This window comes from Leuciscus leuciscus (assembly GCF_965113295.1).
Source record: "Leuciscus leuciscus genome assembly, chromosome: 7".
In the NCBI taxonomy this organism is placed as follows: domain Eukaryota; kingdom Metazoa; phylum Chordata; class Actinopteri; order Cypriniformes; family Leuciscidae; genus Leuciscus; species Leuciscus leuciscus.
In genome coordinates this window covers 15,851,511-15,876,583 of record NC_138731.1, presented here as the reverse complement: position 1 = coordinate 15,876,583, position 25,073 = coordinate 15,851,511, and the positions used below count along the sequence as shown (strand labels likewise).

Sequence of the window (25,073 nt, the reverse complement as noted above, 5' to 3'; positions counted from 1 at the left end):
TCAGTCTGACATATGCCGATTTTATGCCGGTCAAATGCACTCGGGCTCCCCATGATTAACATCGTGCAACACCAGCATCACATGTGCACACGGAACGCACATGTAGGAAACCTCGTGAATTACGGCCGTTTCACGCATATTTTTTTCGCCGTGCATGTTAATCAATGAGTGCATTAACACCGGGAGCAGGAGCAGCGCGTGAGCAGCAGTGAAGCGAGGGTTTCACCGCCGAGTCTATTTTGTCTGCGCTGCTCACGCTCAATTAAAGTGAAAGCACACATTTGATGGACAAAATAAATATGATTTCAAACAAAAGTGCCCAAAATGCCCAGAATGTGCATGTCTACTGTGTTTTAACAAGAACTGGATTAGGTTATGTCAGAAATAAAAGAAAATGAAGACTCAAAAAATATTTATGTAAAATGTACCCATTTGTTCTTATTATTCAGTTTGGTTAAAAGGTTTAAGTTTTTTATTATTCAGTATTTTTTATTAAAAAAAAAATAATAAAAAAAAATATGTATTTGTGTGTGCTGTAAAGTGGTTAGAAAAAAAAGAAATCGGTATCGGCAGGTCAAACTCAATGAAAAATCGGAAATCGGCCTAGAAAATTGTAATCGGTGCATCTCTAGTTAGGAGTTATAAATACTATTAAATTCTCTATCTTAATCTAAAACATATTTCAAGAGAAATATTTAAATTTCTGTACTATTTCTGTGTAAGCCATTATGAAAATGTAAAATGTTATATATATATATATATATATATATATATATATATAGGCTATGTGTGTGTTGCTGCACAGTGATGAACTCGGAAACTTAAAAATGGCACTTTATGACAAAAAGGTTGCCGACCCCTGCTATAGACCTTATGTTGCCCCGCCCCTTTTTAGCACTGTGCTGCACAGCGATCTTGCGTATTTATGAATGAACGGCTTGTTTTAAAATCTTCCCGGTCTACTGACATTTGTTAAGACATTTGCTGTAAACATTACAATCCTCATGATAACTTTCGTTAACTTCGTAAATCCATTTCAAGAGCGACCGCAAAAACAGAAGTTCAAAGACAATATTCTAAAGATGGTGGTGCCCTCATCTCTCTGGCGCACAAGGTCTATATTCAATTCAATAATTTCGAATAAACATGTTGTTGTATTCAAATTAAGCGCAGTCCTCTGCTGTGCACGTGCACGGAATCGATACATAAGCAGCTGATCTACACCATCTCAATCAGTCTGGAGTAAAAGGAGCCCACTTTTCTTGTTCCTTCTTTGGGTTTGTGCCACAAATCAATGGGAAATCTATTTTATTAACCCCAGAGAGAGAGTATTTAAGGATGTGTACAATCACTTATAACTTCCCTCTCAGTTTATCTCCTCGCCCTTTATTCTGTTCCTCCAGTGTCCACGCATGCCAATATTTCACTCCTCCTCTGTTCTTCTTTCCTCTGAGGCACCAGCTCATTTCTCTTCCCAGGTCGTTAACAGTCCCCAGATTCACCTGCTGCCTTAAGACATCCATCTCGTCTCTTGCTGTCCTTGTCTGCCCTTTACCTCACGGTCTGTTCTGTGTTACAGATGGCAGCAGTGAACGTGGGGACAAAGATGCCAGTAAGATCACTACATATCCTCCCGGGTCCGTACGCTTCGACTGTGAGCTGCGAGCCGTGCAGGTCAGCTGCGGTTTCCACCACTCCGGTGAGTGAACATCTCTTCTGACCTTGATGATGTCAAAGGAAGCCATTGTTCATGTTCCCCATCATTAGTTTGGATAAATACTTGATGTTCCTATTTTATGATATGGTAACTATGAATTGAAGTACTATATCCATTTGTAATGGTAAAACTGTTTTTTTATATATATTTTTCCAGTGGTATTAATGGAGAATGGAGATGTTTACACCTTCGGTTACGGACAACATGGACAACTTGGGCATGGAGATGTTAATTCTAGGTAATGAGGTTTTTTTTTTTTTTAAATGATTGCCTACAAAAAAGATCAACTCATGGCTCCTTTGATTTTATCCACACACACAGAGGGTCTCCCACTTTGGTGCAAGCTCTGCCTGGCCCCAGTACTCAGGTGACAGCAGGCAGTAACCACACTGCAGTGCTTCTCATGGATGGACAGGTCTTCACCTTCGGGAGTTTCTCAGTAAGTTAGCTGTTTCAGTAATGAAGTCTTTTTATATTTTATGTTGGTTGAGATCCTGAAGATATATCTTGTGTTGTCTCAACAGAAAGGACAGTTAGGGCGACCCATCCTAGACATGCCCTACTGGAACGCCAAGCCCTCTCCAATGCCCAATATTGGTGCCAAGTACGGCCGAAAGGCAACGTGGATTGGGGCCAGTGGTGATCAAACCTTTCTTAGAATCGACGAGGCGCTAATCAACTCCCACGTCCTGGCCACCTCCGAGATTTTCGCTAGCAAACACATCATCGGTATGTTCTCTTGCTTGATTCACTTGTGAGGTTTAAAGGGCGTATGTGTTGTCTCCTGTTAAAGTCTTTGTTGACTCCCATTCTGGTTTCTCTAGGTTTAGTTCCAACGTCTGTATCTGAGCCTCCTCCCTTCAGATGCTTACTTATCAATAAACTGGATGGGAGCTGCCGCACCTTCAATGACTCAGAGCAGGAGGATCTCCAGGGTTTCGGCCTCTGTTTGGACCCTGTCTATGATGTCATCTGGAGGTGAGATTCATAGCTGTCTGGAGTCAGCTGACTTAAAGGGATAGTTCACCTTCAAATTCAAATCAGTAAATTATCGTTTATTCGACCTGATGTTGTTCTAATGCCTTCTTTCGTTTTTGGACCACAAAAGGAGAATTAAAAAGAAAATGACGTCTGTATAATGGCAGTGAATTGCGACCAGCATCAAGCTTTTTAAAAGAGGCTCAAAAGTGTCAAAGAATGATCCCATGCAATACGTGCCATATATACCAAGTATTCTGGGGTATATGATAGGGTTTGGTTAAAAACAAGCCGAAGTTGAATGCATTATTTAGTGAAAATCGTGATTAATCAAAGTTAATAAATATGTGACATGAAATTTAACATCTAGAAATCTCCAGACCACAACTCTTGTTTGATGACAGTAAGTATTACAGTTAACAGATGTGAATGTTATAACTCTCACAATGTTATAATGTGAATCTGTTACGTCGAACGCAACGGATATATTCACCTCAGAGAAGAAGGAACGTGGATTGTATTCATGTTGCGATTTTGTTAATCTTGATTTCTCACAACTTTTTATGGGTAAGACGGAGTGAACTGTGGCACTAGTAGTCCCACAAACGCGCTCGTCACGTAGCCGTGCACAGAAGACCAACGGCCAAGGTCAGGATTTTTGTTAAACAATACATTAAACTTTGGTTTGTTTTTAACCAATCCCTAGTGTATACCCCCAGAACATTTGGAATATATGGGACATGTCGCATGGGATGAATCTGTGATACTTAAGCATCTTTTTTTAAAAGCTTGATGCTGGTCGCTATTTACTGCCATTATATAGATGAACGTGAGCGGGACATTTAAAAAAAAAATCTCCTTTTGTTGTCCACACATTTTAGAGTGAACTATCCCTTTAATAATGCCAAAATGCCACATTGAAACACTACACAATTTCTCAGGATTTCAGTGGTCTTCATCTGTTCTACTGAAAATAAATTACGTTTTATGGAATATTTAAACAACTATATCTTCTCAACTAAGCCGTCTCACTGTTCTTTCAGGTTCCTACCTGCCACACGTGAGATGTGCTGCTATAACGCCGTGATAGCAGACGCCCGTGTGCCCTCTGCTTCGGACATCCAGGCCCTCTGCAGCATCCTGAGTCCTGAACTGGCTCTTCCCTCGGGCTCCCACGCCAGCACCACCCGTTCCCATGGAGCGCTGCACATCCTGGGTACCACAACATCATTCTACCTCAGCTCTACTCTGTTTGATGTGCAGTTCACAGCACTCTCTTGTCAGGCAGGATCTCAAAACCTGTCAGGAATGAAGTCACATGATGACAGAACATTCAGCGCTTGCTATCTGTTCCTCATTGAGTTCAGCTGCTGTACAGAGCTCTTTGACTGACGTTGTCTAAGGAAGTGTGGCAGTCTTAATAAAAAATAAAACTCTCTCAGCCCGGTCTTGTAGTTGTAGTGTGTCTTTTGGTTCTGTGCAGGTTGTCTGGACACACTGGCTGCGATGCAGGAGCTGAAAATGGGAGTGGCCAGTGCTGAGGAAGAGACTCAGGCTGTGATGAAGGTCTACTCTAAAGAGGACTACAGTGTGGTCAACCGCTTTGAGAGTGAGTTCATCAAAAATCATCTATATATCTATAGTTGTTACATTTCTAAATAATATTTTAGACTGTTAAAGGGCATTCACATACAGCAACTCGAGTGGGAAAACAGCCAGTAGTCAATCATGAGCGATTTCATTGATTTACTTTAATTTTTCAATTAAAATGAAAGGTACAAATTTGATTGATTGTGTTTTATGCACACTGTTTTTTCTAGGCCATGGAGGAGGCTGGGGTTACTCTGCACACTCAGTGGAGGCCATCCGCTTCTGCGCTGATGCTGACATCTTGTTAGGGGGTTTGGGTCTTTTTGGAGGCAGAGGGGAGTACACTGCAAAGATCAAGGTTAGGTCCTATCTGAGTGTTTCCTTAGTTTTGACCCTCAGCACACTTCATTCTCACGAGTTTTCAGATTTTTGGTTTGTGATTGAAAGCTGTGATTGTGTTTGCAGCTGTTTGAGCTGGGTCCAGATGGAGGAGACCATGAAACTGATGGAGACCTACTGGCTGAGACAGATGTTCTGGCCTATGACTGTGCTGCTCGGTATGCCTATATTCAAAACAATATCACTTCATTATTTCAAGAATGCTGGTTGAGTAGTGTATCTAGAGAGCAGGATACATGCTTATGTAAATCCCAAAGTAAATGCTATTTATAAGTGTTATTTTAGTATTATTTATATACTATTATAGTATGAATTATTATTTTCATCTTCATTTTTGTTTGTTTTAGTAATTTTTATTTTAGTAATATGCTTGTCAGTTTTTTTTCTTTTTTCTTTTTTTCATATTTTAGTTTTAGTTAGTCTTTTTAGTATTGCAACCTAAACTTCAAAATTTTCATCTAATTTATATTTTATTTGATTACAGATTTATTTAAATTAAAAACCGTGCACACTTTTCAGGCTAAACATTGCACAAGAAAGTGGCTAGGTTTTAAAATATACTGTAGATGTACTTTTCAAAATGAAGACAAATAAAATTTTGATCATGATGAGTTAAAGGTGCAGTAAGCGATTTCTGAGAAACGCTGTTGAAAGTGGATCAGACCGAGCATCAACACACTTGTAGCCGATCAGCAGTAGGGGGCATGTCCATTCATGATTGGGAGGTCAGAGAGTGAGCAAGAGTGAGTGAGCAAGAATGAGTGAGCAAGAATGAGTGGGCAAGAGTGAGTGGGCAAGAGCAAGAGTGGGTCCAGGACCCACGTTAATATTAGAAAAGCTTTCCAGCGCTGGAGAGACATTAGAGAGCGAGAGGGCCTGAAAACGGATGCAGAGGTTGCGTTATATCTGCTATATTAGTGAGTAACATTGATTTTGCTGTGTTGCACAGAACCAAGATATGATAATGTTAGCTATAATAACGGGACAGTTGTGAGTGTCATTGTTTGTCTGGAGCTGCTGTGCTGCTGGCGATGAACAGCCAACTCTCGCTGTATACACTCTTGTGTACTGTATGTTCAGTTTGTTCTTCCTTGTTTTGTTCATCATCTTTGCTTACTTTTCGCGAAGCATAATTTTGCATCGCTTCAGCTATGATAAAGAGACATCCACACTTGCATTGTGTGTTTGTGCATTTTGGGGGTGGAGCAATGAAGGGAGAGGGGTGTGTTTGGTTGGGTTAATTTCAAATACCAACAGTGTTTCTCAGAAATCGCTTACTGTGCCTTTTAATGTGATGAACTATATCTCTGCTAGGTCTTCATACATTGATTAAGATATTTAAAAAAACAGCAGTTGATTACAAGACAAAATGAGCAAAATGGCTCATAAATACTGGTTATTTGTGATGGTCTGTTTTGAATATGCAGGGAGAAGTACGCCATGATGTTCGATGAGCCTGTGCTGCTGCAGTTGGGCTGGTGGTATGTGGCCTGGGCTCGTGTTTCTGGACCCAGCAGTGACTGCGGCTCCCACGGACAGGCAACCATCACCACTGATGATGGGTAGGAACACACTTATTACTGTGATTATTTTAGCATTAATAATGCTAGAAGGCAAGGATTATCATCATGAACTCTCTCCTGCAGTGTGGTGTTTCAGTTCAAGAGCTCAAAGAAATCAAACAACGGTACTGATGTGAATGCTGGACAAATACCTCAGCTGCTGTACAGGTACATGAGAAATTTTTGTTCTGTGCCTGTAACTTGAGTGTATCAGGTGTATTATTTCATTCACATACCCATTTTGTTCTGTTTTCCAGGTTGCCCTCTAATGATGGTAACACATCCAAAGGAAAGCAGCAGACCAGTGAGCCTGTTCACATCCTCAAGCGTTCTTTCGCCAGGACCGTGTCTGTGGTATGTGTGTGCAAAAACATACTATTTGCTTATGGACCAGTGATGTGAAGCTTAAATGTTTTGTTTTTTTTCCCTCCAGAGCTAATGTTATCCTCAAAAATACATTAAATGTAATTCATATTTACATACTGAGTACAGGCTGTATATAAAATATTTGATTACGTTTTACTTGATGGTTTCACAACTTGACACAAGTTACTGAAGCCAAGTTGAAAATTGTGGAAGCCACTTTTTAGGCAAAATTGGAAATATTTTCATAGAGGACCCCCTATGAATCAGAAAGTAAAAAACAAAATAAAATAAAAGTCAGACAGTTTGCCTTTTTTGTCATGGCAAGGACATAAACACCCAATTACTTACAACTTGGCACTTTTTAAACTAGATTATAAAAAGACATCTCTTTTCCGCTGGCATCCTTGTTTGTCATTGACCCAAAAATATGCTCATGCTCAGCTTCAAAAGTTTGACCGGCAATTTCCTGAAAAGGAGATGTTAGCATTACTAGCTTGTATTTTCATAAAATATGCTTCTGTCTTATAGAAATTGGCAAGGAACAGATGGACAACAGCCAATTTGGAATGGTTTATACTTTAGTGTATTTGTATTGCTTGTTGTTCTTTAAGGAAATCCCTTTACTATTGGGGCTTTTTTTCCTGGTGGTCTATCCGCTTGGTACAGTCAAACAAACAAGCCAAGTTAATAAAAGGTCAGATCCTTGGTTCATTTCCAAGTTTTAGAAGTGTGTGTTTGTTCTTGTCTCAGGACTGTTTTGAGTCTCTGCTGAGTATCCTGCACTGGAGCTGGACCACGCTGGTGTTGGGGGTGGAGGAACTGAGGGGACTGAAGGGTTTCCAGTTCACAGCTACTCTTCTGGACTTGGAGCGCCTGCGGTTTGTGGGCACCTGCTGCCTGCGACTGTTGCGTGTCTACATCTGCGAGATCTTCCCCATTTCTGGTATTATATCTCCTCTGTTGTTTAAAGAATGTTAAAGTGGCGATAGCCCACTAGCTGTTTGTCAGCTAACAACGGAAAATTGGCTGAAAAATTATCAGTAAATGGTATAACAAACATCTTAATTATCATTTTAAGAGGTCTTATATTTGAGGATAGAAAAACAGGAATCGCGATACAGGCTTATGTGAATATTAATCTTAAAAATAATAATAAATAATAATAATAAATTAAAAGAGAGCATTATATAACACACATTATTCAATATATAGATTTTACTAGTATCTGTGTTTTACCAATATATACAGTTTACACACTTTAAAGTAGGCCTGTGAATAAATACTTACTTATTAAATACAGTTTGAAACATATATATTTAAAACTAATTATCCATTTTGCTTGTAAATTTCGTTGTTTTTATTAAAGAAAATTTTATTGTAAAAATGAATGTTATCAAAAAATGTTGTACAAAATGTTGTCAGTACTTACTCACCCTTAAGTTGTTCCAAACCTGTATGATTTTCTTTATTCTGTTGAACACAAAAGAAGATATTTTAAAGAATGTTGATAACCAGACAGTTGACGGCACCCATTGACTTCCATAGTAGGAAAAAAAAATACTACGGAAGTCAATGGGTCCCGTCAACTGTCTGGTTACCAACATTCTTCTAAAATATTTTCTTTTGTGTTCAACAGAAGAAAAAAATTCATACAGGTTTGGAACAATATGACGATGAGTAAATGATGACACAATTTTAATTTTTGGGTGAACTATCCCTTTAAGAGTACATGTGCTCCTTAGGGGGAAAAAAGGCGTTAATCCCTGTTCAAATTGATTTTGAACACTTCTGTGACTCTCTTGACACTGTACTAGTAGACCTTGTCACCTGCTCTTACTGTTACACACTGAACCTGTGCTGTCACTTCTTGCTGAGTCGTACTATCAATGTCACAAGTGTAATTCCCTTGAGTTACAGATGTAATCTATATTGCTTGGCAGGGACTCTTGTCACACTAGTCCTTTAAGAACATGTAATGAAGAGGAAGACAGCTTTGGGCCAAAGGACTAGTCTTAAGGACCTTTGACTGAAAGCATGTTATTTAGACAACATCACATCTACATTGCATCTTATACTTCCTGTTTGTGTCTCTTATCTAGCCAGTACCAAAGCTGTTGTGGAGGAGTCCAGCAAGCTGGCAGAGTGCGTAGGAAAGACACGAAGCCTCCTGAAGAAGATCCTCTCAGAAGGGATGGATAACTGCCTGACCAAGCTGGACAATGACCCGCAGGGATATTTGAGTCAGCCCCTCACGCTGCTGGAGGCCGTGCTGCAGGAGTGCCACAACACCTTCACCGCCTGCTTTCACTCCTTCTACCCCACGCCAGCCCTACAGTGGGCCTGCCTCTGCGACCTGCTCAACTGCCTGGACCAGGTATTCACAAGCATTATACTGAAGGTGTGCTTAAAGGGATTGTCCACCCACAGGGAGAGACCCTCATGTCGTTCCAAAACTGTATGACTTTCTTTCTTCTGTGGAACACAGAAGAAGATATTTTGTTGAATGTTGGTAACTAATCAGTTTCGGGTTCCAGTGACTTCCACTGTATGGAAAAAATATCTGGGCATCAACATTCTTCAAAATATCTTCTTTTATGGTTAGCAGAAGAAAGAAAGTGAGTAAATGATCAGCAAACAGCTCATTTAGGCCAGTCTATAAATCATAAATGGATGAATCTCAATAAACCTGTCAAGAACAGTTCCAGGTCATAATTTCATTCAACATCAAAAGGAAGAAATAGCAAATTATGATTTGCATAAATAAACTTTTGCCCTATTTTAGGACCATTGTTAAAAAACTTTTTTTTTTATTAAGAAATGCTGAATTAATTTATGCGCTTGGTAATATAATATATTACATTATAGTCATTTTTGTTACACTATTGAAAATCTAATGATAATTAACGTCAAGAATAATGTGGAACACAAAAACCGTAATTAAATTGTTCTCTATTTGGGTGGAAATATGCCTACTTGTAATGAAAGCAATACAGACTGTATATATTTGTTACATTTTACATTATTATTAGTATCATCTTCATTATTATATGTATTTTTTTTCTATATATTTATAATTCATTTATAATATTTTTGTGTATTGGGTATTTTAGTTAATTTGACTGAAAGTGTTAATATTGGAGAAAATGTAAAATTTTGTTATTTTGTTAGTTTTATTATTTATATATATTTATATGTATTTATGTGTAGATGTATGGATGTGTGTGTATGCATGCGTGTATGTTACTTTTTATTTTGGGGTGAATTGTGACCTAGATAAGTTTTTGAGAGAATCACCTCTTTAACTGCGAGGCTTTTTCATCTGAACCACTTTCATTTCCTTGCACTTTCTGCAAATGTGCCGCTTGACAGATTTAGGCCTGATGAATTTGAGCTCTAAAAGACCTCCAGTGACACTCTAAATCAGAACGATTAAATAAATAAAAAAGCAGCCTCCACATATTTAATTTTTTTCATTTCTGAGGAATACAGTTGTTACTTGATTGGTATAGGACATCTAGTTTGTTTAATTGCAGCAAGTCTCTACTAATAACATTAACCTTCATGTCGACCTCCAGGACATTCAAGAGGCGAACTTCCGCACGTCGAGCAGCCGTCTGCTGGCTGCGGTGATGTCAGCGCTGTGTAACACGTCGGTCAAGCTGACTTCCATCTTGCCCATCGCGTACGACGGGGAGGTGTTGCTGCGCTCCCTCGTCAAGCAGGTCAGCACTGAGAACGACTCTGCCCTCGCTCACCGCTTCCCCCTGCTGGTGGCACACATGGAGAAACTCAGCCACGTGAGTACCATCATCTGGTCAAACATGCATAACCGATTAAAACATTGTTTTAATGTTCACCTGCTTCAGCAGTTACAAAATTCTCTTTTTGTCGTGTTTTGATCAGACGGAAGAGAATCTCATGGGCATGACGTCTTTCCGGGAGGTTCTGGAGAAGATGCTGGTCATTGTGGTGCTTCCTGTGAGGAAGAGTCTGAGGAAGGAGGTTGAACTCTTTTCTCCTCATCTGGTGTCCAACACCTGTGGCCTGCTTGCCAGTATTGTCAGTGAGCTCACCGCCTCTGCTCTCGGCTCTGAGGTTAGAAGGACAGATCTCTTACTTCTCTCTCATTCCTCTCTTCCTCACATACACACTCTTTTCCTCGTCTCTTTGTCCGCAGAGCATTCGCCTGCTGCTCTAATTGCATTACAGCCACAGCCTCGCCAATGCCATAAATAGCATTTAGATGGTGGAGGAAAAATTCTATCTTCATGTTCATGTATCTGTATCTGTATCTGTGTCCGTATCCGTACAGCTCCACAGAAAGCTCACAAGTCTGTTATTCATCCCTGTACCATGTCCTTTGTTTCAAATAGTTTATATTATATATATATATATATATATATATATATATATATATATATATATTATGCTTCTCCCAGGCGTTTGGGCCCTAAACCAGGACATTTCTAATTTGTTAATCTATATAATAGTTTCTATTCTGACTGTTTTTATTTGTATTTCTGTTTTATTCTTATGTTTTTATTTATGTGTGGAGAGTCGGAAAAAAAGCATTTTACTTCACGTTGTATTATGTTTGGTTGTGTGTGACACATTTTTTAAATATAAAATATATATTATTTCTAATAATTTTTAAAACTGAAAATATAGAATGTTCATATAAAATGAATACAATGGCATGTTATAATCATGGGCTAATCATTTTCAATTTAATTTACTGAAGTACCTGTACTTTTTTTATTACATATTTTGTAATCTGATCAATAAGAGTGTGCTACACCAACTGTCTAACACGCTGAACTGTTTTAACATTTTACCATGTTTAAAAGAAATGAATGCTGTAGATTTATTTCCCATAATTATCGTACAAATGAAAAGGGCACAGATTCCATTTGGCCTGCTCATGCGGGATTGTTGTAGTAGGAAGCTGAGTCATGAGAACAGGTGTGTCCTCCACAGGACCACAACAGTCTACTGCAGTCCGTCTCTCTCCGACGGCTTTGGAAAAGGCCATTGGCTCGTTGCCATGGTAACTGGCATGTCATGCTCGGTTAGAGTGCATTATGGAGACTGTTACAGCTGCTTTGCTGCTCTTTAACACTGTTCGTTACCAAAGGTGGAATATAAATCGTATGCTGGCTAATAGAGGAACAACAATGCCATCCAGTCTCTGTTGTTTGTAATAGCACAGGAAGAGCAGGGTTTTAGGTGTTGGTTGTCATGGAGGCTCCTGTTCAATAACAAAAACATCCTCTCAGTTAGTCTAATCTGGCCTACTGCCACCTGCTGGAAAAGCATGTGAGAGTTCTTCAAAGGATAGTTGACCCAAAAATGTCACGTTTTTATTTACAGATGAACTATCCATTTAATGTATTGTGACTCCAAAACAAATATAAAATGTAAGAATACTTCTAAACTAAATGTAAATTCTTATCTACCCTTTTGAAACGTGTGGACTGTTGTTGTTCAGGTGGACGGGCTGAACTCCTTGCACTCGGTGAAGGCCACCCCCAACCGCTTCACTAAGACCAGCCAGGGACGCAGCTGGAACACGGGGAACGGCTCCCCCGACGCCATCTGCTTCACTGTGGACAAGCCAGGGGTGGTGCTGGTGGGTTTCTGTGTGTACGGGGGAGGAGGCATCCATGAGTATGAGCTGGAGGTGCTCGCTGATGACGTAAGTTCTTTTCTATATAGAGGTGATGCATTGATGTCACTTTCTCAGCCGGACTGAGTGGCAGAAGAGCTGCAGCGTGATTGGATTTAATAGGGGAAACTGTGAATAGGCGAGTAAAACGAGTGATTATCAGGTTAAACTAAAGGTTGGACTCGATATAGTGTTCCTTATAACTTACCAAAGATCCAGTGATCATGGATATTGACATGCAGCCAGGAATCATGTTTCCTGACATTTATATGTGACTGATTTCTACGCTGGGGAAAAACATAAAGCAAATTTGCCTGTGAACGCTTTATATAAAATACAACATGGGTAGGTCTAAATCCGGGTGATCAATTATATCAATGTTATATATATCGTCATATTGTCCAGCTCTAAAACTTGTATAGTTTTACTTTTTTGTCAGTGTTTATTTAAAAGCATCCAATTATGCAGAATATACGATGGTAAATATTTAATTGATGTTGTCAATACAGTATATAACAATACAATATATATGGTATGATTTTACCCCAAAATTCAGCATATTGACACAAAATAAGTGCAAATCCACCTTTCGCTGCCTGGGTCCAGTTGTTTCTATGAATTGCTGCGATCGATTTGCCTCTCTGTTCTGTAGCTTTCGGAAGTCTGTAAAAATATACCTCTGATTTCTTGTCAAATCTTTAAAACAGTCAATCGCAAAGCTCATTCCCGTTTTAGATGCGTTTCGCGTCATTCACTCTGAAAACCAATGCTGCCGCTCAGTCTTTTTGCCACTCAGTGGGCGCAGTCACATATACCCCTCTATTCATCACTTCGTGGCTCTCACAAAAGCTATCTTTTTATCCATTTAAGGTTATAGTTCACCCAAAAATGACAAATTTCCCATAATTTACACAATCTCAAACCGTCTTCTTTCAGCTGAACACAATCAGGAGTTATAAATAATACTCTGGCTCTTCCTAGCTTTGTAATGGCATTGAATAGTGACCAACTTTTTGAAGCTCCAGAAAGCACAACCATCCAGCGCCCGTACGTGTGTTCACAAGAGAGTTGTGTGGTTTTTGCAAGAGGCGTCTATTCTTACCTAAGCTTACGCCTACGTCTTAAGGCTGATTTATACTTCTGCATCGGACAGCGTCGGTTTTCGTTTATACTTCTGTGTTGTTGTCCGCATTGCTGTGCAATTACACATGCAGAGGGAGCATGTGAAACCCGAGGCAGGGGTTCTAGCAGACCAATCACAGCGCGGTTCGCGTAGAATTGGTGCGTTGTTAAATTTTTGGAGAGGTGCACTTCAGGGTACGCCGAAGGGTACGCGTGCTACACACAGCCTACGACGTAGCTACGGTGTGAGTTCGACGCAGAAGTATAAATTGGGCTTTACGTCATAGGTTGGGTCAGAGGTCACCCTTCCGCTGGAAATTGACTCTTTCATGAAGGTTGTTGCTGGTAAGCCAGTGATTATAGTTTATAAAGTTTTATTTTATAACCCACTGGAGTCGTATGGAATACTTATGATGGATGGATGCGCTTTTTGGAGCTTCAAAAACTCGGGCACTTTTCAGTTCCATTACAAGTCACTGGTTTCACGATTCAGTTAGATTACGATTATCATGTCAATAATTCCATTCGATATCACAATTTTCAATATTACTACACGGCTACATTTTTGTCAATGAATACAAGCAGTCAGTTATCTGAACTCCCTTTTTATCTCATCTGCTCCAAGAAAGTACACTTCCTGAATGTAGTAAACAGCAAACAATAATTAAGTCTGAACACAGCAGACGACAGGAGCATTTAGAACTAATAAACACTAGTAGATACTAAAAATACTTAAGTTACAATAATGCTCACACACTCTCATGCGCACACTCACATGCTTTAAATGTTAAAAGAGTGGGTGCACTTTTTTTATTACTCGCTTTTGTGTTTCACCTAACTTTGCCATTTTACACTAAGCGAGACAAGCATGAATGCGACGAAGGACGTCAGAGAAATGTCAGTAGGCTATAATCAATTATGGTCTTTTGCGGCATCGTCCACATCCCTGATGCATTGTAGAAACGATTAATTTCAACTGCCCCAATTACAAAGCTGGGAAGAGCAAGGATATTATTTAATATAATTCCAATTGTGTTTGGCTGTAAGAAGAAAGTCATATACACCTAGGATGGCTTGAAGGTGAGTCAGTTATGGGGTCATTTTCATTTTTGGGTGAAGTATTCCTTTAAAGGAAGTTCACACAAAAATGATTTCATTATTAAATGTCATCCTCATGTTCCATTCTTGTATGCTGTTATTTTTTACGTGGCACATAAAAGGTGGATTTTTTGAAGAATCTTCTCATTCCTTGAAGTTCAAGCGTGTGAATGAGTTATCCCAATGTCTTACCCTGTTGTTTTCCTCTGTGTTCCTGTTCTGTCCATCTGTCCTGTTTTATCAGGCTCAGACGGAGCACCCTGGAGATTCCGCCCACTCCCACAGATGGACGTCTCTAGAACTGGTCAAAGGCACTTACAGCACTGACGACTCCCCCAGTGACATCGCTGAGATCCGTCTGGACAAAGCTGTTCCTCTGAAGGTGCTGCGAATTTTACACATGAATCATGCAAAGAATAAACTTCACTTCGGCACAAACTCACTTCCACCCTGTTGCTCTTGCAGGAGGGTGTGAAATACGCTGTCCGCCTGCGTAACTATGGCAGTCGCACAGCCAATGGGGATGGAGGCATAACAACCGTACAATGCTCTGATGGAGTCGCGTTCACCTTCAGCACCTGCAGCCTGAGCAGCAATGGCACCAACCAGACCAGAGGCCAGATCCCTCAGATTCTCTATTATAGGTCCGTACTATATATTCTTTTATCTGCGAACAAAATCCTTATTTCTTAAGGATGCAACATCTTGTTGACGGTGATTGTTTGCTGCAGGAGTGAATATGATGGCGACCTGCAATCACAACTCTTAAGCAAAGCCAATGAAGAGGACAAGAACTGCAGCCGTGCTCTTTCTGTAGTCAGCGTGGTGGTGCGGGCGGCCAAAGACCTCCTCCACAGGGCCTTTGCGGTGGACGGTGAGGATCATTTTCTTAGGTTTCCCGAAATACTTTCCTGTCTGTTGCACAAAAACATAGTCCCAGCCCAACCTCACACTATTTGTTGAGACCATTTTAGTATGATAGAAATAGCAAATTATATATTGCATAACATGAACATTTTGCATTATAATACACATAGCATACACTGTTTGTTCGTTGGCCAGAGGAGAACTGGCCCCCCCACTGAGCCTGCCTTCTACCAAGGTTTTATCCTCCATTATTTCATCCGATGGAGTTTTGGTTCCTTGCCACTGTCGCCTTTTTCTCCTTTGGCTTTTGGCTTGCTTAGTTGGGGACATTTAATTTAATATTCAGCAATATTATTGATCTGCCTGCATTGACACCATTATATGAGAACTGAACTGAGCTGGACGATGACATCATGGTTTTCTGCAGAGCGGCTATATATATATATATATATATATATATATATATATATATATATATATATATATATAAATGAACTAAATGTATAACTTTTTTACAACAAAAATGAACCATCACTGAACTTACTTAAGCTGGACTGTGACGCTATTTTCTTCTAGAAACAAACTTTGTTGCATTATTTTCCTGTTATCTCTGTAAAGCTGCTTTGAAACAATCTGTATTATAAAAAGCGCTATATAAATCAGGGCTCCAGACTGCGACCAATTGGTCGCATTTTGCGACCATTTTTCCTGCCGGTGCGACCAAATATTTAGGTCGCGCTGGCGCGACCACAACGTTGCCGAGCAGCGAATCCAAACAAAATGAAAGCGGAACGAAAATGCGCTACTCCTTTATGCTTCACGGACTGTTTATTAGTTCAGACCAATAATAGACAGCGCAGCGCTCCGAACTTGCCAGTCGCGGGCCGATCTCGATCACGGGACACTGTTACTAGGAGATCCAGACTCTGGAGATCCAGTGAAGAAATCCATTGAATTCGCCTCAGAAATAATATCATCATAGCTGCGAGATCCAGTGAGAAACATTCCGATTCGGTGCAGAGTTCTCTGTTCTAAACCATAGATATCATATCAAACAGCGCTGACGTGGAAACCAGGAGAAACACTTCTGTTGAATCAGCAACATTCACCATGGATTTAATGTAGTAACTGTAACCATAATGTGTCAGAAATAGTCAAACGCTTACAAGTACTACTCATCTTTTTCCAGCACTTCAAAACTATCATATATAAATAGGGCTGTGACGGTATGGGATTTTTTCTTACCGCGGTAAAGAAGCAACAAATCTCGCGGTTTGGCGGTTAACCGACCCCCCACCCACCCCCCAAAAAAATAAATAAATAAATAAAAATCACCCGCGGCCGCGTCACACACTGCAGACGCGATCCAGAACGCATGTAGCTTGTAAATGACAATGGAAATGAATAACATAAAGCAGTATTCTTTATTAACAAATAAACAAATTAACATTTATATTAAATTGTAAATATGAATAATTAACTATTAATTAAGGCCGGCGACACACTGGCTGCGTGGTGAGTGTGGCGTTTCTGTTGCGTGTCAGCTGCGTGGCTTTTTTTATGTCTTTGCACACCAGAAACAGCGCTGCTGCTGCTAGGTGACATATAAGCCTCATTGGTGATATATTCGACATATGGGGAGAGAGTTGTGGAAGGCCTATACATACTTAATGTTAAACATAAATATATAACAGCAAAGACAGCGTCGGCAGTATTGACGGCAAAATAGGCTACAGAATATTTCGTTCTGTATTGACAGGTGCAATATTGGAAAATCGATAATATTTTTTTTTATTACATTTATATCTGCATTTATGTCAAAACCTAAACTTTCAAACATCAAAATGTAATTTATTAATATGTATTCATGTCAAAATGACATACACATTTTTTTTTTCCTATTCTATTTAGCCAGGAAACGCTTCCAACAGGCTTGCGTGAAAAATAGGCGTCGGTTCTATTTCTAGCATGCACGCTTTTTTTCTGCCGCAACTGAGACGCGCGTCTCACGCAGGCAGTGTGCAAGCTCTAACCTGTTAACATGGGAGCCGAAATAAAAACGGACACGCCACGCAGCCAGTGTGTCGCCGACCTAAGGTAGGTGTGCTGCACTTAAGTCCAGCAAACGCCACGGGATGGTTAATTTTTCTAAGATGTGGTCTTAAGTTAGTAGTATTTCCTCGCGAGACGGATACTTTTGTGCGACAAATACGGCATATTGCCTTGTCCAAATTCACCGGCTTCCCCTTAATTGTCACCTGCCTCAAAGGCGACACAGTATTTGGCTTAGACACTAGATTCGTGGCTATTTTTTAAATCATTCGGCTAGCGCCGTCAACTGTTATTGCCTATACCACATAAGAGAGATCGCTACTTGCAATTAAAATCTAACAACTGTTTACGTTATGCTTGTCTTTTATGCCTGTGTTTGTTTGTATTTAATTGAACATTATCTGTAAACATCACAAGTACTGAAACCTAGCAGTTAATTAATAATAATCAGAAACACACAAAAAAATAAATCCCCCATATGTTTAACGGACTGTCCCTCCCTTGCGCAGGAAGCGTTTTTTTTTTCTCCAGAAGCACTTGAACATGGGACTCGCAGAATACAGTAAATTATAAGCAAAAATGAATGTGTTTATAGTTCATATCACACACCATATGCACTCCTGTAACTTTCAAAAAAAAAAAAAAAAAGGTGCGGTGATGACCTCACACCGCGGTAGGCATCTCATTAACGCGATATTGCGGTGATGCGGTTATCGTCACACCCCTATATATAAATGTTATTTTTTATGTGATGACCAACACATTTTTTGTTCATCCTTCAAAAATTGTCTTATTTAAGCTAGACCCTCCCTCCTCCTCATCCCATCTCCTCCCTCCTCCCCTCCCTTCCGGCATAAAGGAAAGTCAAAGTAGTCACTAAAAACAAAGTTAAGTTTTACTGATACTTCATTCAATGTGTAATGTCACCAAGTTAGATAAATGCTTTTATATATTGCAGAACAGAATGCAGAAAAAGAGAAACATTGTCTTAAAATCGTTTCGCCACCTGAGGTTATAACTATAACGTTAGCTCCCATACAAGGACGCAATAATAGTAAGATAACGATAGCTTCGCGTTTCCCAGTGAGCATAAACAACGGCGGCGGCGTAAACAAATTTAGTCAAAGTTGTCAATAGCCTATAAATGAACATTCAAATCCATAACAAACAGTGGGTGAAAACAATCATTCACACAAATTGTCGCCCTACTGTGAATTTGCTTGACCATTTACAATAGAGATTGATCGCTAGCTGAAACATATATGTTGTATTCACCAAAGTTAACGCTGACTGCATAGTTCTAGCTAATTACATCCTTGTGTTGGTTTGGCGAACATGAACGTCAATTTAGAAAGAAAAATGGATTTACCTGTTCTGCAAAAACAGAGCAACTGAATGTCGGATTGGAAGCCCTTCTGCCGGCGGAGTTCTCGCCACATTTCGAGGGTTTTTCCGATGTAAATTCGGGACTTTGCGCGTTCCTTATCCTTGTCCCTCTTCATCGGAACATCGTCTCTTTAGTCGTGTGTCGGCCATAATTCAAACTTCCCTCTTCATGCTTCTCTCTCCTCCACACCCCCTTCATGTCCACGCGCACTAACCCCCAAACCACACCCCTCAAATACTTCTTGTCGGTGATTGGCTGGAGCACTGTTTGTTGTGTTTCGTGGTGCGGGTGAGCCCAGTTTGTTTTTGTTGCCGTTTGTGGAGCCTGTGGTGTCTACAGAGACCGCATTTTTTTACAGTGTGTTCAGGGGACAGGCAGCTAGCGGATAGTGAGGAGATGTTTGCTGTATGTGACAAAAAATGTTTTGGCCTAAAAAACGCGTGACATGACTTAGAGCACCTTTAAACACTTATTTAAAAATAATAAAATAAATAAATTACCATTGTAAACAGTAGGATGCTTATTGGCTATTTTCACTCCATAATATAAAACATTTTTTCACTCGGTTTGCTTTTTAATTAATATTAAGACATTATGAATGATAATAATTAAAGTTAACTTCATCTACACCCTAAATTAAGCTTAGTGCTTTATTGTCAGCCCCAGTGCTACCAGATATGTTTTTGTAGAACTCGGTGCTGCTGCCCTCAGATGTTAGTCTGGAGCCTGTGAACTTAAAATAAAACTGCACATTGTAATATCTGTACGTTAAGTCTATTTATTATTAAATAATTTGCCCGGTATTACAGTTATTTTGGGGAAAATTTGAATAATTGCATTGCAAGCTGATTTAAGGTGTGCCCCTAAATTTTCTGCTTGCGCTCCTAAAATTTTCAGTCAGGGGCTCCAGTGCTCCTAGTAAAAAAAGTTAGTCTGGAGCCCTGTAAATAAAGGTGACTTGACATATCAGTGCCCTAATGCAAAAAAGATCTCGTTCTCATAACCGTGATGAAACATTATTTTAATTGAAAAGTCTTTGTTGATCATGGTAATGTTCAGTACAGTAATGTAAATCTCATGCGATTCATTATTAAGAATAATGGGAATAAAAAAATAAAAAAAGTAAATCATGGAATGAGAATTAGGGTGAAATGTGCTTAATTGTCATAAATAGGTCTTTATAGGCTATATACTGTGTGTGGGTATATAGGTTTGTTTTGTGAGATTTACCCTTAAAGCATCATTAGTCATTTACTATTAGTCTCTTTGAAGTACTTGATGTTACTGATGTCTCTACAGTTGAAGACATTCCTGAACTCCTGAGTTCCTGCAGTCTGTTTTCGATGCTGCTTCCACTTATTTTGGCATACATCGGTCCTGTGGCTGCATCTGTTCCTAAGGTAAGGGAATTTTTCTTCGTGGAATTGGCAACCTTGGGTCTTGATGTGACAATTATCAGTCTCCTCTTGCCAGTCTCCTCTAGTTTATTGTTAGCTTTCTTGTTTACTTTTCTCATGATACCTTCGCCCGTTTTAAATTTCACAATGTTCTATTAGGCTGCAGTGGAGGTGTTTGGTTTGGTTCAGGAACTTCTTCCGGCTGTTTCTGCCCTGAACCAGAAATATGCACCACCTGCCTTCAATCCTAACCAATCCACAGACAGCACCACTGGGAACCAGCCGGAGCAGGGCCTATCAGCTTGCACCACCTCTAATCATTATGCTGTCATAGAGAGCGATCACCCCTACAAGCAGGCTGGCGTCACCCAGTACAAGGTACAACATTAGTGATCACTTCCTGATGTTCAGCAAAATGAGGGAAGTCAAATCTATCTAGCAACTGCCTAGCATTACCCTGAAAACTACCCTGAACATCTTTGCAACCATCTAGCAACTGTCTGCAACAACTTAAAACACTGTAGCAATGCTCTAGGAAACACTCATAACACTTTACAAACTGCTTACAGGATGTGACATTAATGTAGGGCTGAACGATTAATCAAAATAAAAGTAAAATCGCAATGACTTCCATTTAATTAAAGAAATATATGCACTGTATGTTTTGGAGTGAAGCGTGGCATTGTGTTCATTTACACTTGAGCAGCTCATGATCAGTTTTTTTTTCAGTGTCTCAGAGAAGCTCGGTTCACAGTAAATGCTGCTTTACACTAACTCATCTTTGCATGTGCTCTGAGATTGAGTTCCATATCCTGATAGCAATCACTTTCTTAAACGGTCTAAATGTATTTTTATAAATATATATCGTCTGTTGAAGGCATAGGACCAACAAATTTTCGTTCAGAAAAAAGATCTATTTTTCTTGTTACAAATTGAGATGCTGTATGACTAGTGTTCCTTCATAAGAGCGCTTAATCACATTTCCATGCTCTGGATTTCAGGTTTCCTTCCCAGACTGCGTTCGCTGGATAACCGTTGAGTTTGATCCTCAGTGTGGCACGGCGCAGCCAGAAGATGTCCTCCGTCTCCTGATCCCCAGCCGATCGATGCACTACTCTGGGCTCGGCTCCAAAGCTCTGGCTCACGAGACCATCAACAGCTGGACCGAGCTCAAGAAGTTCTCTGGCTCCAATGGCTGGCCCACCTCTGTCTTGGTGCTGCCAGGTAACGGTGATGTCCCTGTCCACCAATCTTTAGAAATGTTTACTTTATAACTTCATGCTGATTAAGGTGCTGTTGACAGTATTTGTTGTTGATCTTTAGTAATTAAAAAGACATTTATTGAGATGTTAACACCACTTCCAGGCCCTTGAGTAAGAGTTGTTACGCTGTTAACAGATAAATCTTTTATATGCGGTCCCACAGAGGGTTTATAAACACCAAATCTCAACAGGAAGATTGTGTGGTTGTTTACAGAATATTATCTCTATGAGGACTGTGATTATATGGGAAGCTGCCATTTTATTATTATTCAAAATGAGTTATGCTACACTGGCTCAGTCATTAACTCATTTCCATTCCCTAATGTAAGGTAATGAAGCCCACTTCTCCTTGGAAACTGCATCAGATTACGTGAAAGATGAGAAAGCCTGTTTCTACGGATTCAAATGTGTCGCTGTCGGTTATGAGTTTAATCCTGGTGTTGATGAGGTATGAAATTTCTCCTTGCCAAACAATATGGATGTGTCTTAAACCTGAGCACAATGCATGAAATGTTCGAGGAGCCCATTTTATCTCACTTGTAAAACAATTGTCCGTGCACACAATAATTTGCATGCCAACATTTATAGCAATATTTATAATATAAACAATATTAAACATGAACAGCTCTGTTGTTCAAACAAGCATATAGGGCTGGGTTGAACGTTGATTTCTTGATTTCAATCGGTTCTTATTATGATTAACCAATATCAATACTTAAATCCCATGAATCTGTATTTTAGTCTGTGCTGTTTTCTCTTGATGCGTGAACAAAACTTGACTAAACATTATTTGCAGCATGTCTCCCATTGCAAAAATCGCAATATGCTTAGTGCTCTGTTACTTTTGATATGGAACAAAGTCTAAGTTTTCATATTTTATGCATTTTAATTTGAAATTCAAGCAATGCATAGTTTTAGCGCTATCTCATATGGCGTGACTGATCGCTGTCGTGCCTCAGTTCAAGCGAAGCAACAGTTCTGAGTGCACATAAACCGATCAACTCTTCATCTTTATTTCTTATTAAAACAATACAATACTAGCACAAAATAAACAGGAATGAACATCAGCAGGTATGCTGAAAGATACAACTTACTGAAATGTATCATGTCACAGTTTCAAAGGCAGAAAGAAGTCAGTAAATAAGCTTGGTAAACAATATGACACATAACATTACATTTACCTCAGGAACGCCACTGAATGAAATTAACACTAAAAAAGAGCATTTACATTACATATTCATTATATTTTGTTCTTTAATATTTATTGCATGTTTGAATAAATCTGTTTTTATGACAGCCACTATTTAATTGTTTATATTTCAAAAAACGTATTGGAGTAGAAACATTGTCATTAAAAGTTATTATTATAACATTATTATGATTATTATTATTATTATTATTATTATTATAAAAACTGCTTTATGTGCAAATTAAATGTTTGTATACACATCAGTTGTTCATTTAAAACATTAATATTATAGTAATGTGTGCAACTGACATGGTTCCCTCTATAGTTTACAGTATTAGTTCAGTATTAGTACTGTACCTGATATATATCCAAATTAATCGGAATCAGCATTGAATCGAATCGCAAGCTTATGAATGGAAATCAAATCGAATCATGAAATTTGTGTCAATACCCAGCCCTAGAAGCATGTTTATTAAACTGTGGGTGAGAACCATTTCAGCTTGGACATCCTGAATAAAAATAATTTTGCGTCTACCACTTCTAGTGTCTCAGTTATGTATTGCTTTGGACCAGAGAAAGGATTAGTGATTCATATCTCACATGTATTTGAGATATTTGTCATGTTGCTGTGGTTTCAGGGAATTATTCAGCTGGAGAAGGAATTGGCCTATTTAGGGAGCATGTGTGCAGCTGCACTCATGAAAAAGGATCTTGCCCTACCAATAGGTAAGAATGACCGCTGCTTGCCGGTGTTGGAGGAGATGCATAAAAACTGGAATGTGCCGTGCAGTTAAAGCGCAATCTGAAGTCTCTAATTACAGTGGGTGATGCTTAAAGGGCAATATCATTTTAAATACCTATTTAAAACATACACTACCATTCCAAATTTTGAACTTTCTATTCATCAAAGAATCCTGAAAAAAGTGGTTTCCACAATTGTTTTCGACATTGATAATAAGAATTGTAATTTAACTAAATATTTAGAACTTTTTTTAAATTAGTTAATTTATGTGATTAGTTAATTTATGTGAACGAACTGCTTCATCAGAATTAACCCACACTTTAAAGCTACAGTGTGTGTTTATTACCTCCGCTTACTGTAAGGCATAATACAATTTGACATTTAAACAGCAATTTTGTGTTTTGTCATATTGACACTTGTTAAAAAGTCTTAAAAAGTAGCTTGTTACTGGAAAAGCTGCACTGATTGAAACATCTGAGCTGCTGTTACTCTAAGTTAGCATCTCCCCAACACTATTACTTTTATTGGTGGCACTGATAAAATCATAAGAACTTCCTTTGTCTTTTTTATCTGATTGTATGGATTATTTACCATCCTACAGGGAATGAACTAGAAGAAGATTTGGAGATTTTAGAGGAAGCCTCACTCCAGGTACTAAATAAAAAATAGTTGTATTGTGTGTGAGTGCCGCACATCATCAGAATGTGCTCTGATCGTGTGTTTGTGTTGAGCAGGTGTGTAAATCCCACTCAGGGCTCCTGGGAAAGGGACTGGCCCTCACTCACTCTCCCACCATCCTAGAGGCACTGGAGGGGAACCTGCCACTGCATTTGCAGACTAACGAACACTCGTTTCTAGAGGACTTCATTACCTGCGTGCAGAACTCCAGCGGTGGGCGGCTCGCCAGGTCTGTATCAAACATTTTACAGCTCCCTTTATTCTTAGGTCTTTTGATATCTTGAGGTCCTCATCCAAGCATCTTTATCATTCTACGTTCCCAGGTGGCTTCAGCCAGACTCCTACGCAGACCCTCAGAAGACCTCACTCATTCTGAACAAAGACGACATCCGCTGTGGCTGGCCCACTACTGTTGTGGTGCAGACCAAGGACCAATATGGAGATGTTGTGCATGTGCCAAACATGAAGGTTAGCATCTTTCTGAATCAAACGGTGTGTTATGAAACTGGCACATCTAATCGTCTCTGATCTGTGTTGTAGGTTGAAGTCAAGGCTGTTCCTGTCTCTCAGAAAAAGTCCATCCAGCAGGAGAACATGAAGAAACTGCAGCGTTTGCCAGGCAGCTCCTCTAATTCTGCATCAGGAACTGATCTCACCTTTGGTGGCCACCCAGCACCCAAACTGGAGGCGACATACGAACCCATGATCATCAAAGAAGCACGTTATATCGCCATCACCATGATGAAGGTTCCTCTCATCTATTGACTTGATAGTTATAGTCGACTCAAAAATTATTTGGACTAGGGCTGCCCAATTAGTCAAGATAAAACCGAAATCACGATATCGCCTGGTGTGATTATCAAATCGCAAAGATTGTGATATAATTAAATTGCCCCCTATTATGCTATTTTAAAGGTTCCTCATTTTGTTTTGGAGTGGAGGTCTCCAACAGGTTCACATGCATCCAAGTTTAAAAAACACTTTAGTTGGTGAGAAGAGTAG

The 25,073-nt window shown here is 39.5% G+C and overlaps 1 protein-coding gene across 13 annotated transcripts in view; it reads left to right on the top strand.

Moving 5' to 3' along the window:
* The window catches only part of mycbp2 (MYC binding protein 2), a 112,556-nt gene that overhangs the window by 49,370 nt on the left and 38,113 nt on the right, over nt 1–25,073 (top strand). For all 13 annotated transcript variants that reach the window (XM_082175283.1, XM_082175280.1, XM_082175279.1 and 10 more), the window contains 29 exons: nt 1,580–1,699; nt 1,874–1,955; nt 2,039–2,156; nt 2,242–2,446; nt 2,542–2,695; nt 3,739–3,911; nt 4,179–4,304; nt 4,516–4,643; nt 4,751–4,842; nt 6,112–6,246; nt 6,331–6,414; nt 6,504–6,600; nt 7,363–7,555; nt 8,712–8,986; nt 10,188–10,409; nt 10,516–10,707; nt 12,101–12,307; nt 14,742–14,879; nt 14,963–15,141; nt 15,229–15,371; nt 20,103–20,203; nt 20,360–20,578; nt 21,202–21,424; nt 21,792–21,910; nt 23,290–23,377; nt 23,995–24,044; nt 24,128–24,300; nt 24,395–24,539; nt 24,612–24,818. In XM_082175283.1, the coding sequence (XP_082031409.1) occupies nt 1,580–1,699; nt 1,874–1,955; nt 2,039–2,156; nt 2,242–2,446; nt 2,542–2,695; nt 3,739–3,911; nt 4,179–4,304; nt 4,516–4,643; nt 4,751–4,842; nt 6,112–6,246; nt 6,331–6,414; nt 6,504–6,600; nt 7,363–7,555; nt 8,712–8,986; nt 10,188–10,409; nt 10,516–10,707; nt 12,101–12,307; nt 14,742–14,879; nt 14,963–15,141; nt 15,229–15,371; nt 20,103–20,203; nt 20,360–20,578; nt 21,202–21,424; nt 21,792–21,910; nt 23,290–23,377; nt 23,995–24,044; nt 24,128–24,300; nt 24,395–24,539; nt 24,612–24,818 (4,388 nt within the window). The remainder of the gene's footprint in view (nt 1–1,579; nt 1,700–1,873; nt 1,956–2,038; nt 2,157–2,241; nt 2,447–2,541; nt 2,696–3,738; nt 3,912–4,178; nt 4,305–4,515; nt 4,644–4,750; nt 4,843–6,111; nt 6,247–6,330; nt 6,415–6,503; nt 6,601–7,362; nt 7,556–8,711; nt 8,987–10,187; nt 10,410–10,515; nt 10,708–12,100; nt 12,308–14,741; nt 14,880–14,962; nt 15,142–15,228; nt 15,372–20,102; nt 20,204–20,359; nt 20,579–21,201; nt 21,425–21,791; nt 21,911–23,289; nt 23,378–23,994; nt 24,045–24,127; nt 24,301–24,394; nt 24,540–24,611; nt 24,819–25,073) is intronic.